The sequence below is a fragment of the Carassius auratus genome, chromosome 48 (assembly GCF_003368295.1).
Source record: "Carassius auratus strain Wakin chromosome 48, ASM336829v1, whole genome shotgun sequence".
In the NCBI taxonomy this organism is placed as follows: domain Eukaryota; kingdom Metazoa; phylum Chordata; class Actinopteri; order Cypriniformes; family Cyprinidae; genus Carassius; species Carassius auratus.
In genome coordinates this window covers 2,913,637-2,930,912 of record NC_039290.1, presented here as the reverse complement: position 1 = coordinate 2,930,912, position 17,276 = coordinate 2,913,637, and the positions used below count along the sequence as shown (strand labels likewise).

The window sequence follows — 17,276 nt, the reverse complement described above, 5'->3', positions numbered from 1 at the left end:
CGTGGTTAGTGAAAAACAAAAAATGTTATATCACTTGAATAAGGCAATAAAACACATACATAACATTGGTTCATGGGAATTTTGAGAACTGGAGCTTGTAGCCTAGAATTCTTTCTTTCTAAATTATGTGAAAATCATCTTGTTTACTCACTTAAAAGAAAACAATATATTGATTAAAATTTACTAAGACACTTTTTGTTGGTAAAAGTCATATGCGAGTAGGCGTCAACTATCATGAATATCATTGTGATTTACACCTAAGAAGACAAAGGCCTGCATAATGAGCTGCATAATGGTGCATAGTGGTCTCATTAGAAGATAATGAATGGAGACGTGTAAAACGGACATCGCATTGTTTTCATATGGATTACTTTATCACAGAATATTTGTTTTCAACAGCACTTATTTAGTTTAAAAGTAGACATGTCAGGCTTTCTATAGATATCTCTCTCATGTCTCTTCGTTGAGTACACACTGAGTTATTCACATTTTAATGACATGTCTAAATGAAGATCAGCGCAGACAAAGGACATCACACCTGGTTTATCTTTATTTTATAAATGCACAAAGTTTTGTAGTTATGTCTGTATACAAAAAAAGTAGACCCTTTACAGATTTGATGTATTGCTCTTATCTGTACGATCAAAACTGAAATTGTAATTTAAGTTCTTTTCGGGGTTATCAGAAGAAAATGCCTCATAACGCGTATCCGCGTTAATCGACTCCAGAGGGTTAAAGTAGTGAATGTCTATTAAGAATCATTATGGAGAATGGGAATTACAAGAACTCTGAAGTCAAACATCTGAATGTAGTTATGAGAAATTGTGGTAAATGTGCTTTGTCTCAATCTAAACAGACCTGATTTTATTTATGCAAAATAAACATTTTTTATTAATTTAACGATTTTGTGGGTGAAATGAAACCTGGTTACTTATATTTGTGTATGAATTTTATTAATTCATTTTTTTTATTTTATTAATTTATCTTTTTTGGGGAGTTGTACTTATTTGGGTTTCTCCTAATTTTTATTCTGGGTTGAGTCTTTTATCTAATAAGTGTGTCTCTTAGGTATTTCCGTCAGGAGTTAGAGCGACTGGATGAGGGCCTGAGGAAAGAGGATATGGCCGTTCATGTGAGGAGAGACCACGTCTTTGAAGATTCTTACAGAGAGCTGCACCGCAAGAGCCCAGAGGACATGAAAAACAGACTGTAAATATCTCACGCTTTCTCACTCTGCCGCTCTCTCACACACAAACGTGCAGATTTTTTTTTATAGATAACTGCAACCAGCATGAGCAGGGCAGTTTAGTTTGTTCTCCTTTTCTTATGGTCTCTTTCTCTGCAGGTATATAGTCTTTGAAGGAGAGGAGGGTCAGGATGCAGGTGGGCTGTTAAGGGAGTGGTACATGATCATCTCCAGAGAGATGTTCAACCCCATGTACGCCCTGTTCCGCACTTCTCCCGGCGACCGGGTCACCTACACCATCAACCCCTCCTCCCACTGCAACCCCAACCATCTCAGCTACTTCAAGTTTGTGGGACGTGTGGTGGCTAAAGCGGTCTATGACAACAGGCTATTAGAGTGTTACTTCACACGCAGCTTCTACAAACACATCCTGGGCAAGAGCGTCAGGTACCAGCAAGGTTTATTCTCATCCATCATGTTTAGGTCTTATTTATCTCAATATATATGAAATAATCTTTTTTTGTTTTCTGTGATTCATAGGTATACAGACATGGAAAGCGAAGATTACCCCTTCTTCCAGGGTCTGGTCTATTTGTTGGAGAATGATGTGTCCACTCTGGGCTACGAGTTGACATTCAGCACAGAGGTATGGGCTAGATTTTGGAACCAAGTACACTTCCTTATTTTATTGCTTTTTTGAATTTTTTTAGTATAAAGAAACAGGCATCGTAATCACTTTGTCATATGTTCATAGGTCCAAGAGTTTGGCGTGTGTGAAGTGAGAGATCTGAAGGCCAATGGTGCCAATATTATTGTCACAGAGGAGAATAAGAAAGAATATGTGCATCTAGTCTGCCAGATGAAGATGACAGGTGAGCTTACACTTCAATAAACAACTGCTAGTGAGGAACGGGAGGTTCAGGAGTCTGTCAGGGAGCTGTAACTTCTGTGTTTCTTAGGTGCAATCCGTAAGCAGTTGGCTGCCTTCCTGGAGGGCTTCTATGAGATCATCCCCAAGAGACTGATCTCCATCTTCACTGAGCAAGAGCTGGAACTTCTCATCTCCGGCCTGCCCACCATAGACATTGACGACCTCAAGGCCAATACAGAATACCACAAATATCAGTCCAGTTCTATTCAGGTATTTACACGCGAAAGAACGATATGATAAAGTATTTGTTTTATTTATGACTGTTGTCTTAATCTCTGAAGTTTTCCTTGATCTTTGATCAAAATGTAATTTACTGCCGCGGCACAGCCAGAGGGAAAAAAATAATGATCAATAGAGTGCTGCAGGGAGGATGTATTTTTGCAGGCCAGCCCAGATGTTAGCATCACCCTGGTTCTCTGAACAAAAAACCTATAAGATTTTCCCATTTTGCATTTGGTAACTTGCTAGCAACCACATTTTTCAAGACAAGTAAATGTGGGGTAATGTATTTTCTGTTGTAGAATAAAACATGAAGATATATTGAGCTTGCTAACCACAGACCTTATTTCAGGCTTTTAATCATAAAACTCGCTAAGTTTTTCTCAACTCATTTCTCATGTGCAACTCTCTAATTTTAAAGCCAGCAAAATGCATTTTCCTTCTATTTTGTACATGTGTTAATGGTTTTATTTGTAAAGATTTTTTAATTTGTTCATATATAATGGGGGGGGGGGGGGGGTTATATATATATATCACGATTTTATCACAATTCTTTGTCATGTTGGTTTTACTTTTTTGGAAGTTGTCTGAGCATTACAGCCAAACTAATTTCTCTATTATAAAGACCAAGCCTTTCAAAGTAACAAAAAAATGAATGGCGGATATTTAGGCCAAAAATGTTTTGTTCTTTTTTTAATAAAGATAAAAGGACAAAGATGCACATTACAACTACACATAATATACAAATAAAAACAAACAGTGCATTATTTTCTTTTACAATATGTGTATTTAGCAGGAGCATTCAAGAAATTGAATGAACAAATATAAAAATAAGACACTATGTAAACTGATTCCTAAAGCAACTGTTAAATTTCTTCAGTCAAGAAAGCAGTGAGTGATTTTTCTCTTTTTGTTGTTTTACTTTTTTTTTATTTTATTTATTTAACCTTTATTTAACCAGGTAAAATCAGTTGAGAACAAGTTCTCATTTACAACTGCAACCTGGCCAAGATAAGGCAGAAACAGTGTGACAACACAGAGTTACACATAGAAATAAATAAAGTATCCAATCAACAAACCAATCCCTATACAACATACAAACGTAATACAAAGAACAATATAATGATGTAGCCTACACATATACACTAAGTAAACTTTAAGAGCTTAAAGCGGAAAATAAAATATAGAAATAAGTAAAAGAGGCTTTGTTACGATATAAGAAACCGATTCTAGATTTAATTTTCGATTGTAAATAATATGAATCTGAAAATTAAGTTTACTGTCTAACCAGACACCTAAATATTTATAGGTGTTTACCATTAAAGGAATAGTTTGCCCAAAAATATAAATTCTGTCCGTTTTATTTTTTATACCACCATTTACTCACTCAAAAGTGTTTTAAAACCTGAATAAGTTTCTTTCTTCTGAACATAAATGCTATTTTGAGGCAAGTGGAAAACCAAACAGTTGCTGCTTCAAAGTGACTTCCATAGTGTTTTATGCTGCTATCAAATTCAATGTGGACCAGCAACTGTTTTGTTACCCACATTCTTCAAAATATCATCATTTGTGCAACACAAGAAATAAATTAATACAGGTTTGGGACAACATGACAGTGAGTAAATAATGACAGAAATGAAATTTAAGGGTGATCTATCCCTCGACAGCAATGACAGTAGGCTGCATGTTTAATAGGCCTACTGTCCCTTTAAGACCTGCACGCATCTAATATACAGGCATGTATACATTTTTGTTTACTTTCATTTTAGACATAACCGAGTCTACATGTATTTATATTGCACTCCCCTAATATATTCTGTATGTTTTTTCATGCATTTACTCCACCAGATGTATTCTCTACCTGGTTTTAATTTTCTGTCCTCATTACTCTCCACAGATCCAGTGGTTCTGGCGTGCATTACGATCCTTTGACCAGGCTGACCGGGCCAAATTCCTTCAGTTTGTTACAGGCACATCTAAAGTGCCACTGCAGGGCTTTGCTGCACTGGAAGGAATGAACGGCATCCAGAAGTTCCAGATCCACCGAGATGACCGCTCCACTGACCGCCTGCCCTCTGCGCACACTTGGTAAATAAACACCTGTGCCTCAAAACAAAAGTGTTTCCATGTGATGCATTAAGAAATTCCTAAATGCATGTAATAAGACAGCTCTAAAATCCACATGCTACGTCAAATGGCAATTCTGGTCTAGTGCACAGCCAAAAATGGCTTTATTTTTTTTGTTTCTTATTGCTCTTTTATTCTTCTCTCCTTCCAGCTTTAACCAGTTGGACCTCCCTTCTTATTGCTCTTTTATTCTTCTCTCCTTCCAGCTTTAACCAGTTGGACCTCCCGGCGTATGAGAGCTATGAGAAGTTAAGACACATGCTGCTGCTGGCCATTCAGGAATGTTCTGAAGGCTTCGGACTGGCCTAAAGACTGTCCTAAACCCACACACAGACGCACACACACAGATGTAGACTTACATGTTGTTAACTTATGACACACATGCATATTCACTCTATCATACATACGGTCAAGACCTACTTCTGATCCACATAAAACAAACGGATGGCTGACAGATGTATTGACATTGCCTATTGCACACAGAGCCTCTCATTGACACACCGAACTGTATTTGGTATATGTGTGTGTCTCACTTCCCTATTAAAATTACAGAGCCGAGAGAGGATCACAGAGGATATCTGCGGACTAATATAAAAGACATTTTCTCCATTTAGTTTGGTTTCTCTGTACAAAAGGTTTGGGAGTTCAATCTTTTTTTTTTTTTTTTTTTTTGTTCTCTGGCTGTTAAAAAGGAGAGGGCTATTTTGTGTGTGTAAAGAGAATGGTTGTAACCCTCTTGCAGGGGGGGAAAAGTTGATTGTCCTCTGTTGCTAATGTGACCTCACTAGCTTTGCAAATGGGAACTTTAATTTTGGGGAGGGAAGTCATGGACTAGGGCGAGAACATGGAGTGAGGTATTGGTGAAATTGCAGACGTGCAGGGATTTTCAGAATGGGGAAATTTCTAGGCAACTTTTCTGGTATTTTTGGAGAGGATCACACAGATTTGAGAAGTGAAGGACTGAGAAGTTGAACCGCGGGTGCTCAGACACATGCGGTTATTACCCAACTGCTGATGCAGCTAATCAGAACATAAATTGCTACATAAATAAATGCATAAAATGAGTCCACTGTCTCCTCTAGAGTTGTTTCAATGTATGCCTTACACATTTGCACTAACAGGAGCAAATATCATTTATATGTTAAGAAATATACTGATGGAGGTCCATGGAAACTAACTTGACACATGCTGTGGGGTCCAAGTATTAAAAGCTCTATTCTTCATCCTGAGTTATGTATGAGGGATTCTGTCCAGTTATTGATCACCTGCACGAGTTGTTATTGCTGTGGATTTTTGTTCATCAGCATTTTAGGACAGGATGTTTAGCCCTTGTTTTTGCCCTCTTTCACTGTTTTTGCATGAGAGCGGGTGTGAATTGGAATGAGCGTCTCAGACCATCTGGAGCTTCCAGTAATGTCCCTGCTGGGCATCCGTGCTGTTAGGATACAGTTCATCACGCCTGCTTTCTCCTCCTCACCCCAGACTGCTGGAGTCCACTTGGCTGGACTGACAGCGCTCAACATAAAGTGCCAGATCAAAGGTGAGAAAGGAAGTTGGAGCTGTGATCATTGCCCGTCTTTCAGATGTTTACTTTAGTTTATTGCTTTTAACCCTTTAGCTGTGCTGACAGTCTGTTACCTGATTTGGTGTTCCCGGTCAAAAATGACCAGCCTTTTAAAAACTGCTTGTAAATCTCTCTTTATGCTAAATTGTCACCGATCTTAGATTCAATGTTTTGTTAACTTACTTTGTCAACACAGATTTTGTATTTCTTTTTGGAACCAGTGTATAGTTTAGCACCTCAGTTTTTGAGTGAATAATTTTTTTTTTTTTTTTTGTGGATCATTTTGGCAATGTTTCCTCACAATCTGACGTGTGTGAGAGCTCCGATCAATCGGTTTCAAAAAGAAACATGGAATGTCCTAACTGAAAGAAAAGTCTACCAAAATCCCCCAACAACAAAATCTAGGTGTAAAGTGTTTTGTCTATGCAACGTGACTTGCTATAAATAATAATGTACAAGGTTGGACTAAAACAGATGCTGTACATGGTTTACCTTCCGGACATAACATTGTATGTTCAGGGAAAAACTAATATTTGACTAATCAGTTATGACTTTGCATTTCAGGCTGACCAGCAGGGGGAGTGCAGCGATCTATTAGTTATTACACACATATACTTAGTTATTGCACAAATACTTAAATCATTTCTAATAATTTCAAACATTTTCTTTCAGGGAAAAATGAAACTGTTTTGGTTACCTGTATTAATGTTTGGTTGGGTCAAACTCTGCCTTCACTACCACCCTTCCGTGCAAGTGCCTTTGTTTTTGTTTGACCTGATAAACAAATCAATAGTTCTTATCAATAATGTAAGCAGGGTGAGGAAAGCATTTGTACAGGTGTCCTAAACAAAGCTGCTCTTATGCTTTTCTCAAAGTTTTTCAGTTGTCACAATTTATTATCTTAGATATACTGGTTCATATTTGGGAAAATGTCTAGTGCAAGGAATAGGGCCAGTTCATTAATGAAGTGTGTTTTTTGAGAGGAAGCCAGAGCACTTTTGGTGTGGTATAGTGTGCATAAATCAGCTTAAATGTTGACTATCCTGGAGAAATGACTAGGAAGGAAATAAATGGCCTGCTTCATTTTTCAGGCCGACTGAAAGGTAATTAACTTCATGCTCCTAAATGAGAACGTATATTTTAACCTTGAGTAGTGCTGGTGGTAATTTCTTGAACAGAAGTCCCATTTAATGCTATTCTGTTAAGCTGTGAAAAGCTTCACTGTATGATCTAGCAAATCATATTGTTTGCAGACAATGTTACAATTACTTTTACCCCATTATGCATTTGTAACATTATCAGTGACTGTGTTTAATGAAAACAATTAAGAGCTATGGAGTCTTAAATAAATGTGCTGATGCTTTTCAGAGCATAATTTTAGGTCTTTCAATTCTATGAAGATGCATTCGGAAGCTGGGTGTTAATTCGATTGAATTAACAGCTACGTATTTAGTGACAACCTCCGTCACATTTTCACCGGTTGTTCAATGAATCCCACTCCCAGAAGCCGAAAGTGTCACCTTTTAAATGTTTTCCCACCTTTGTTCTGCTTCACTTGCTTTTCATCATTCTGAAAATGGATTGCAAGTCTTTTCTCAGAGGCTGAGAAAACCTCTTTCCAGTAGCAAAGACACCACTGAGGCTCACATGACCTCAGTCAAATTAACTTATGAACAGTCTCTATTCTATTCAATTCAAATTAACTTATGAACAGTCTCTATTCTATTCAATTCAAATTAACTTATGAACAGACTGCATTTTAGCAATGACTATTATTAATCAAGTACTGGCTTCTTCTTTCCGGTCTACATCTCTGGTCTTTGTTTCCTTTATCTTTATCTCGCTCACTAATTTGTAGCACACGTGTCTTGTGCTAGTTCACAATAACCAGAGACCGAGAGCAAGAAATTAACGTCATCGCTTGTCCCACTTTAGATCCAGAGGAAAGCTGGATGAAAAAAAGTGCTGTTTTGTCTGTATTTGTGACCGAAAGTGAAAAATGAAAAATTGTGTTACACAGTGGCTTCTCTAGCAGATGGAATTCATAACTGTTATGCTGACATTTCCAGCCAGAGAGGTTGTGTATTAACTCCCTATACAACATGGGACCACTTTAGGGGTGGCTGGTTTAGCTTGGTTATTTTGCGGCTATACTTAGAGGCCTAATAGATTATTTGAATTCATTAGGTGGATGTTAGTTCATTCTGATGGTCTGACCTGGTGTTAATCACTAAGTAATTGAAGGGTAATGATGGAGGCAGAGCTCAGCGGCTTCTCTCCAACTCATGAATTATTGACAGACCAAAAGTCCAGATTACTTAAATAAAATGTTTAAAATTAGTGCTATGTTTACAGTTGACTGTATTATATTGAATGAATGAAAAACAAATATTTTCCTTATTTTTATTTATATGACAATGCAGCGCGTGTGTGCATGTATTTATACTATATGTACACACCATTCAAAAGTTTGGAGTTGGCAGAGTAAGGAAGTCTCTTATGCTCACTTAGGCTGCATTTAGTTGATCTAAAAAATACAGTAAAAACAAGTTTAACTTCTAATTAGATTCGGTTCTCAAGTAACAAAGTAATTATCACAGTTAAACAGTTGTGCTGCTTAATATTTTATGGAAACCTTGGCAATGTTTTTTTCTTCGAGTCGGAAGCTCAGAAGAAAAGCATTTATTTGTAATCTTTTGTAACATACACTTACTGTATTTTTTTTACTATAATATATTTTATGTTTTTAAAGTATATAGTACAGATTAGAATCCACTAGCAACTGGATTATTCTTGACATAGCCTATAATGAGAATATTCTGACTAAAGCTATATTATTTGATATTTATGAGTGTGGTGAATTTTGCAATGTATAGGTGATGACTATGTTCCATTGCTACACAAAAAAATTACATTTTTGTGCGTGTCAGTATATATCTGTGTGTGTGTATATAATATGAGACCTTGTGTGGTTGCAGGTTTGAATCTGATCTGTGTAGTGTTTTGATCCCAATCCCCTAGTTATGTCTTGTCTTTGATTTTCATATGAAATGAAATAAATACATTTCCACCACTTTAGCTCCATATGTCGAGATTGATCATAACGCTGTAATTTAGTTTTTTTGGTGGCTGACAGTCTATTTGTAGCCCTTGCAAATCATACTTATTCAAAGCGGCTATTTTGCATGAGCTTTTGTAATTGCATTTGATGGCATTGATGCAAACTGTCAACTCCCTGTTCGAGATTTTCTAGATGAACCTTCAAGCTTCATTTGTCCTGCCTGATTCAGGATGTGCTCATGGACCTGTCACAAATTGATGTCCTTTAACAGAAGGCTGGGCATTAGTTTCCGGTTAAAGGGCAGCGACTGGTGTTTTTCAGCATGTGTGTGTCGTGAAAAACCTTCAGGAATGACTCTTCTTGTAAGTGTGGCAATGCACACAAAGCTGGATGACGCACACAACAGAGAGCAGCTCTTTGTAGAATCATTCTAACTCACAAGCACTGACCTTTACTGTATGCATATACACCATCACGTCTACAGTGTGCTTGCATGCTGAGGAGGGTGAATGTGTAGCTAGAGAGATCTGAGCATCTGATAGTTGCTTTTTTTCATCTGGAATAATCTACCGGTCTGCAATGAGTGCCTTTTCCTCATGAATCTAATTGAGCATGATTCGTTTGTCAACCGTTCGTCAACCATTCAACCGTGTGCTAGTTTCACAATATGACACCTTCAAGAGTGTAAATAGTTAAGACGGACATAAATGATAGGTTTCCTCTTATAGTTTATTTCACTCCTCCCTGCCCTGTGTATAATCTCCACACACACTGCAAATTTTCTTTTTGAATATTCACGTTTTAATTGAGTGAATTTAAGTGAAATTGAATATCAGGACAGTATATTTATTTATATTGTCTTAAGCACTATTCTAACAAGTTTAGTATAGAAACGTTATTTAAATATATGAATATTATTCTATTCTTATACAATACTTTTTCAGCTTTTTTTTTGAGAAGTGTGTTATCTTTAAAATACTGTATACAATAATTTTTTTTATTACTTTCTTTTTTTAGTAAAATAAATTTACTTATCTATATATATTTATATATAAAAGTGGATTACACACAAAAAAAGAATAATAATCCAGTATCCTTAAAAAGTGTTTTCTTTAAAAAGTAACTATATATGTGGATTATACACAAAAAATAGAGCCTGACCCCACATTCCTGGATCCTTTCTTTCTATATTTCATCCTCTAATTTCAAGGAGAGGGTGTGGGGAGGGATAGACAGAAATCTTTCCATGTGCCACCATACAAACGCTGCATAACAATACACTAATTAGCATAACATATCATTCTCATCCCTTATTGCTCACATCTGCCAAACCACCAGCAAGAACCCTTTTAATGGTGCTGTAGAACAGCTCTCTGCATTTACCATTTCATCACTCCTCTGCATGACTGAATCTCTCCTCCTGTTCTGACAGATCCTGCCAATCACCGATGAAATTGACACATTTCATCTGGTACCAGGAGAATGCGGAGTGGAAATCAGGATGAAGACAATAAAGGAATGGTCAGAGAATGAAGGGAAGGGGGAAGAGGAGAGTGAAGAAAAAGAGGCAGGGAGCTAGATGAAAAAAGGGTGATGTCACTGGCTATTGATGGCAGCCAATCGGAGGCAGGGAGAGGCAGCGAGGGAGCCAGGAGAGGGTGTGTTTTCCTCGCACTGCAGCATCAGCAGTGAAGAGAGGCCACAATCAATCTGACACAGAGAGGAGACACAAGAACCTTCAGGGACAGATAAAACAACAGAGTTGCCACAGGGGGACGGAAACCTGAAGCCGTTTCGAAACTGTAGAGGTACGTGGAGAAGGTTGTCAGTGAGAATGTCAATTGCATTTAGTGCCTGATGGATGTCAAACAGAATTGGCTTGTTTTTGCAGATTTTTCATGTGGTTTGTTGATCGCACCTTTGAGACTTTAGGTTCAATGATGTAGAAGTGGGGTTGGTATCCGGTCTTATAAACTGGGCTATTCCATTCAAAATAATTTCATTGTATTCCGTCATTTATTTATTTTTTTTCATAGGGTTACATTTAGACCTTTAAGATTGAAAAAAGCAAATAACATTTTATTTAAACTTACGTGTGTTAAATGAGATGCTAAATGTGTTTTAATTATATTTATTAATTCTTTAAAATTGTATTTTTTTGGTGATGTCACATTTTTTCACTCCTTGAGTTGCCCTGTCTCGTAAACAGGAACAGCTCTCTGGTGGATTCCTGCACATCCCATGTGAAATCAGCAACAGGCTTTTCTGTTTTCATCTTTAATGCAAGACTGCGCTCTTGCCTTGAATAATCGTGCCTGTTCTGCAGCATGCGCTGGTCTGGTTGCATTTTGCAGCCTCATATTGACCTAGACATAATGCAAAGATTTGTTGTTTTTATAAAAATGTACTTGATAGAACCAATAGCTGGCTGTTGTTTCATTTGGTACAGTTGTTACTGTATTTTCTAAGGCATTATTGTATAAAAGTGTATGTTTTGTTAGTATCACTATGATGTTTTTAATAATTGGTGTATTATCTATATGGTTGGTCCTCTTTCCCCCTTGTTTTGCTGGGCCGTGTAATTGTGTTAATCACCCATGAGGTTATTGTGGTGTTGAGAGTATTTGTGGTCTGCAGTGCCGCTCCTCACAGTGGTGTGTTTGTGTGTGCAGTACTGAAAACAAATAATGACGCTTTTATGGGGCAGGTGGCAATAGCAAATATATGAGCCTGAGAGCATTGGGTGGGGCCTGCATTTATTTTCAGTCCCTTAAATGCAGACACACTCACCTGGCGTCGCGCTAGCATGTTTGATTAAGGGTGGTTCTCTCTCACAGTGCTCAGGTTGTATATCAATAGCACTGTTTAGAGCATATAAGTCTCTTATTATTAAATTAAACAAATTCTTTGGTATTACAAAAGAAAAATCTAGTGTACCATAGTGCAGTGATTATATTTATATTGTAGACATATTATTTAATTCATAACCATGGTATTTTCATGGTATTCCATGTACTTCAAAGAATTATATTACTGTAAAATTAAACATTCTATTTTAATTGTCAGTATAAGTACTGTGGTTGTACCATGCTACAGTGATTAATATATTCATCAACCCTGGTCTTTACATGGTACTCCAAGATACTAAAAAAGAAAAACATAATACTATGAGATTTTTGTAAAATTGTTAAAGTACTGTGGAAGTACATTAAAGAACACCATAATGCGCATATATATATATATATATATATATATATATATATATATATATATATATATATATATATATATATATGACAAAGTGATTACCTTATTTAAAACCATTGTGTTTATGTAGTATTTTTAGGTACTTCAAATAATATAATGCTATTATTATGATTATGTTGCGTTATTACACATTTTCTTTTATCCTTAGAAAGGTATGGTGGAAGTACCATGGTTCAGTGATTTTTATATTCATAAATCATTGTATTTACATGGCACTCTTAGGAACTTAAAAAGTAAAAGCATAATACCAAGATATTGCTGGACATTTTTAAATTTACCTTACAAAAAGTACTGTGGAAGTACATTGGTGCAATGATTGTTAATTTAAAACGAATGTTTTATATTGTAGAATATTGTATAACTGTTATATTACCAAACGAAAAAGAAAAAAGAAAAAAGTTGTATTTCAAGGTGCTCCAAAGAATACCTTGATATTATTACAGTATGTAGAGCTGCTTATTTTAGGTTAACCTCAGTTTTTCTCCTGCCAAAGGAATTTTGACTGGTTGCCTGTCACTGATGAGCAATGACTTGAGTCTTTCTAGGATAAATCACTCCGAATTGATTATTGACAGAGTGTCTGTAGATGGCACACAGGTGCTTGGGCCATGAGATGCAGAGTGATGCTATCGTATTGTACCATACCAGCAGTCTGTGTGCACTGAAAAATATGATCTGCCTCTGCAAAATCTTCTCCTCAAGAGGCTTTAATTGAGCTGTGTGCACAGATGGATGGACGGGCTGGAGAGATTTAGGAGGGATGAAAGAAAGGAAAGAGGGTGGGGTCCCGTTTGACAGGCGAAGCTGTTGCACAGGCCGATAATATATGTGTACTTATGCCGTCTGAGTAGAGAGAGAGAGAGAGAGAGAGAATGGAAATGGGAGCAAGGTCAACAAGGGAAGGGACCAGAGCAGGGAAGGGTCTGTTAAAAGAAGGACTGAGAAAAAGAGCCATTCTTTGATGGCATCCGTTTTGACATCCGAAACACTATCATAGGCTACATCCACATTAATACAGATAAATCTGAAAACACTTCTTTACATTTTGGCAGCCAAAATAAAAAAATGTTTACTGTCTTTTGAAAGGCTGAATTTAATTGATCACAAATACAGTAAAAATAATAATACTGTGAAATAATACAATTTAAAATAACTAATACGCTGATTTGGTGCTCAATTATTAATATCAGTGTTGAAAAAGGTTTTGCTGCTTAATATTTTAGTAGAAATGGTGATAAATTTTTTTTCAGGATCTTTTGTTGAATAGAAAGCTGATTAAACTGCATTTATTTGAAATTATTTTATTTAGATATATTTTTGTAACAAACATCTTTCCTGCCACTTTTGATCAGTTTAATGCATCCTTGCTGAATAAAAATATTAACTCCTCTTTTTTTATCGTACCTACCCTAAGCTTTTGAACGATAGTGTATCACGATTTCCATAAAATATTAAGTAACAAAAGCTGTTTTCTAACATCAATAATAAGAAATGTTTATTGAGCAGCAAATCAGCATATTAGAATTATTTCTGAAGGGTCATGTGATATTGAAAACTGGAGCAATGACTGCTGATAATTAAGCTTTTCAATCACAGAAATTTTACATTTTAAAATATTTTCAAATAGAAAGAATTAAAAGTCATTTTGAATTGTAAAAATACTTGAAATAATTACTGGTCTTACTGTAATTTTGATCAAATAATTGGAGAGCATAAGAGACTTTTATCCATATTAATGCAGATGTAGCCATAGCAGCATGTAAGAATATCACTAGAAATGCAACTGTCAGATGCAGAGCATCTGCTGTGGATGTGCCGGCTACAGAGGAGCTCTTGGGAGAAACAGCACAGCCCGCAAGTCTCCACAGCCACCTGTTATTGCCTTAGGGCATCTGTGTCGCTGGCACATCCTGCTCCCGCACACAACCGGGCAAAAAATCCCCCCATAACACCTGTTTTAAATACCCATGCAGTAATGAAAGCTTTACAACCTACTGCTGCTGCTCTGCTGGTCAGCCTCCACAGAGAGACCGTCACATTAGTCAAACCCATTTACAGCGGCTGCGGTTGGAGCGACTTTCTGCGGAAAGGAAGGGGATGACAGTGCCATGGCAGAGACGGTCAGACGAGCCTGTAGGACTGGAAAGGAGGGGAGGAGGGTGCACTACGATGATTTAAAGAATGCACGATGATTAAATTGGCCTGTTAGGACAGAAGGGTGGATGGTGAAGCCTAAGATGCAAAGGGGCTCAAAATTGATTGGGACACTGAAGACACATATATATTAATATATGAATGCCATTGCTTTATCTATTTTATATGTACAATTAAGCTGCCAACATAAATATTATAGAGAGAGAGACCGAGAGAGCAACTTTAATAATTATACAAATTCCATTTGTAAATTGTTTAATTTTTTTTAATATTTTTGCTAAATTAACAGTTATACAAATTATTTTCATTATATGTTACACCTTTTTCTGGTTGTCAAACTAGCTTTACTTTGATAATGTATCATCTAATGAAATGAAATTCATAAATTAAGTCTGACAACACCAATTTCTTTGGTGCTTTTTATATGTGGACTGCAGTAGAACACCTCCAAATGTTGAGAAGGTGAAGAAGCTTCCACAAAGTGCACTAGGGAATAGGAATCAAAAGAGAAGATGAGAACGTAACTGAGGAGAGAATGAATTTAATTTATAACCCTGCATAAAAATGCATTAAAAAAGCGATATCGAGCATTGAACAATCCTCTTTATTGTTCTTTTCGGCACTCACAAGTGATTTTTGTTCTTTTTCAAGGATGTATCTTTATTCATGCATTGGCAGGCAAAATACTTCTCTAGACTGCAATCAGAGTAATGGGTTCTCAAATAAATTGGCGGTTCTTTTTTTTAATTTTTTATTACCACACATGGAAAGCATCACTAAATGAAGCCAATCATGCAGTTGAGGCCGTACTGCAGCTGTCTCAAACTAAATATGTTGATGAAATTAACTTGTGCTGACAGAGGTCACATTAAATCACTCAGTTTTACAGATTTAATCACCAAAAAGCAGGCGCAAGTTTAATGATAAATCAAAATAATCCTACATCGTCAACTTCCAGTTCAAACCCATCTTGGGAAAAGGTTTTCTTATAGTAGCCTGATTTCGACAGCAGCAGTTGTTCAAAACACTTTTTATTTTGAGTTGCGTAGGATGTGACTGACAACATAAAGCAACGAAGTCAAAAACTGTAAAGCGAAAAGGCAGCTGTGCTAAAACAAGTGCAGTCTCCTCCCACAGTTTGGTGAAATAAAGTCTTTGTGTGACAAACATTTGCCTCATTCAATGAAACGCTCATAATTGATCAAATGAATGAGTGAACTTGGTGTGAATCTCTGCTTTGTGAGAGGACTCTCTGTCTCTCTCAAAGATATGAATTCTACTGACACTTAGTTCTTTGTAGCCATGAGTTTCCCATAATAGCAATTTTACTATTTTTCTAACTTATGAATGATGATTAAACAGTGCCTCACTTCACATGATGCTTACAGATTCACTGAATCATCTTGTACATCATTTATGCATCATTTATTGAAAAATCTGCTGTTTGGAAGATTTGTTATGAGATGACCTGGACTGAATGGGTGACCATATTGTGGCCGTGGGCTGACAGTCTGCTAGATTAATGACTGGAGATCTTCATAACAACCTTTGTAGATCTGTGGATTCTTTCTTATCATAATTACATTTAGACAATTTGAGAGTTTAGATGTATATAGACAGTTACGGGAAATAGAATGGCAAAATATAGTGGTTTTCAGATCTATTGAGAAACACATAAGTGAGGCTTTGGTCTGAGTTTTAGTCTGGGTCTAAGTGTGAGACAGTTTATGATCCTAGACCAAGGCCACGGCATATTTCCATAATTTTTTATATCAGGAGAGACATCTCCATAGCTGGTCTTGACTTTGGTTAGTCTACCAATGTAATGAGAGTAATGTAATAAAATTGACAACCTGGTTATTGGACTCATAGACCTGGGTTTAGTCTGGCACTGGGTCTCAATAGGTCTCATTTCAATCTGAATTGGAGGATAGTCTTAATCTAGTTTGGGTCTTAATAGATCTAGTCATGGTCTGGGTCTTTATAAGTCTAGTTTTGGCCTGGTAATGGTCTGGTCTTGACTCCAGCTCAACTTTCCATTGCGCTTCAGTCCTCCAGTGGGATAACTGTGAGAGTGTTTGCAGGTTTGTGTGCCAGGCCTGAAGCTTTGAGTGTTTGTTCTAGCGAAGTCAAAGCGTTATGCCAGGCATGATATATTCATTACTGCAGGATCAGTGCTCTGGTGAGTGTGATCCCCATGCACTCGGCTAATTTAATCTCATCTACTGTGTTGTCTTATTTCACACTGCACCCGCCAACCACCCAGAAGCACATTAAGACCTGGGGATGGTGGAGCAAGTCAGGACCAAGGAAAGATACGACATATCCCTCTTACAGAGCCAGCGCTCAGATGGATGATAATCAAGAGAGAAGTCTCACATTTTAGCTGTCCTTTTTCTGACAAGGTTACTGCATACATCTGAATGATTAGATGTTAATTGTAGTCTTGATGCTACAGTTGTGATGTTCTGCTAAACTGTGAAGTTATGTTTGATTAAACCACCCACTTTTGCTGCCAGAAAATGAGGAGCAATCCTGCCCACACACTAACAAAACACTGTCATATACTGTAGACACTGCAACGCACAATGGGATTAACCACATTGAATGTTCAACAACCAACAAAGAATGTTGATCTAGGAACACAATGTTCCTATCAAACAATAATAACCCTATCCTATAATTACATAGAAATGATAGGTCGATAAGGTCACATGACTCACATCAGAGCTTAAGTGTATTTCCCAAGGCATGTGCCATTTTTTTA

The 17,276-nt window shown here is 36.9% G+C and overlaps 2 protein-coding genes across 11 annotated transcripts in view; both read left to right on the top strand.

Annotated features, from left to right (window-relative positions):
* LOC113065523 (E3 ubiquitin-protein ligase HUWE1-like) overlaps window positions 1-5,693 on the top strand; it is a 48,554-nt gene extending 42,861 nt beyond the window's left edge. For all 10 annotated transcript variants that reach the window (XM_026236827.1, XM_026236833.1, XM_026236829.1 and 7 more), the window contains 7 exons: window positions 1,069-1,209; window positions 1,346-1,633; window positions 1,727-1,832; window positions 1,941-2,058; window positions 2,146-2,327; window positions 4,234-4,424; window positions 4,670-5,693. In XM_026236827.1, the coding sequence (XP_026092612.1) occupies window positions 1,069-1,209; window positions 1,346-1,633; window positions 1,727-1,832; window positions 1,941-2,058; window positions 2,146-2,327; window positions 4,234-4,424; window positions 4,670-4,772 (1,129 nt within the window). In that variant the 3' untranslated portion in view covers window positions 4,773-5,693. The remainder of the gene's footprint in view (window positions 1-1,068; window positions 1,210-1,345; window positions 1,634-1,726; window positions 1,833-1,940; window positions 2,059-2,145; window positions 2,328-4,233; window positions 4,425-4,669) is intronic.
* A 5,087-nt stretch (window positions 5,694-10,780) lies between these two features.
* Window positions 10,781-17,276, top strand: part of LOC113065522 (neural cell adhesion molecule L1) — a 47,830-nt gene continuing 41,334 nt past the window's right edge. Inside the window, exon 1 of the mRNA XM_026236821.1 lies at window positions 10,781-10,896. The gene's annotated coding sequence lies outside the window, so the exon portion shown is untranslated. The remainder of the gene's footprint in view (window positions 10,897-17,276) is intronic.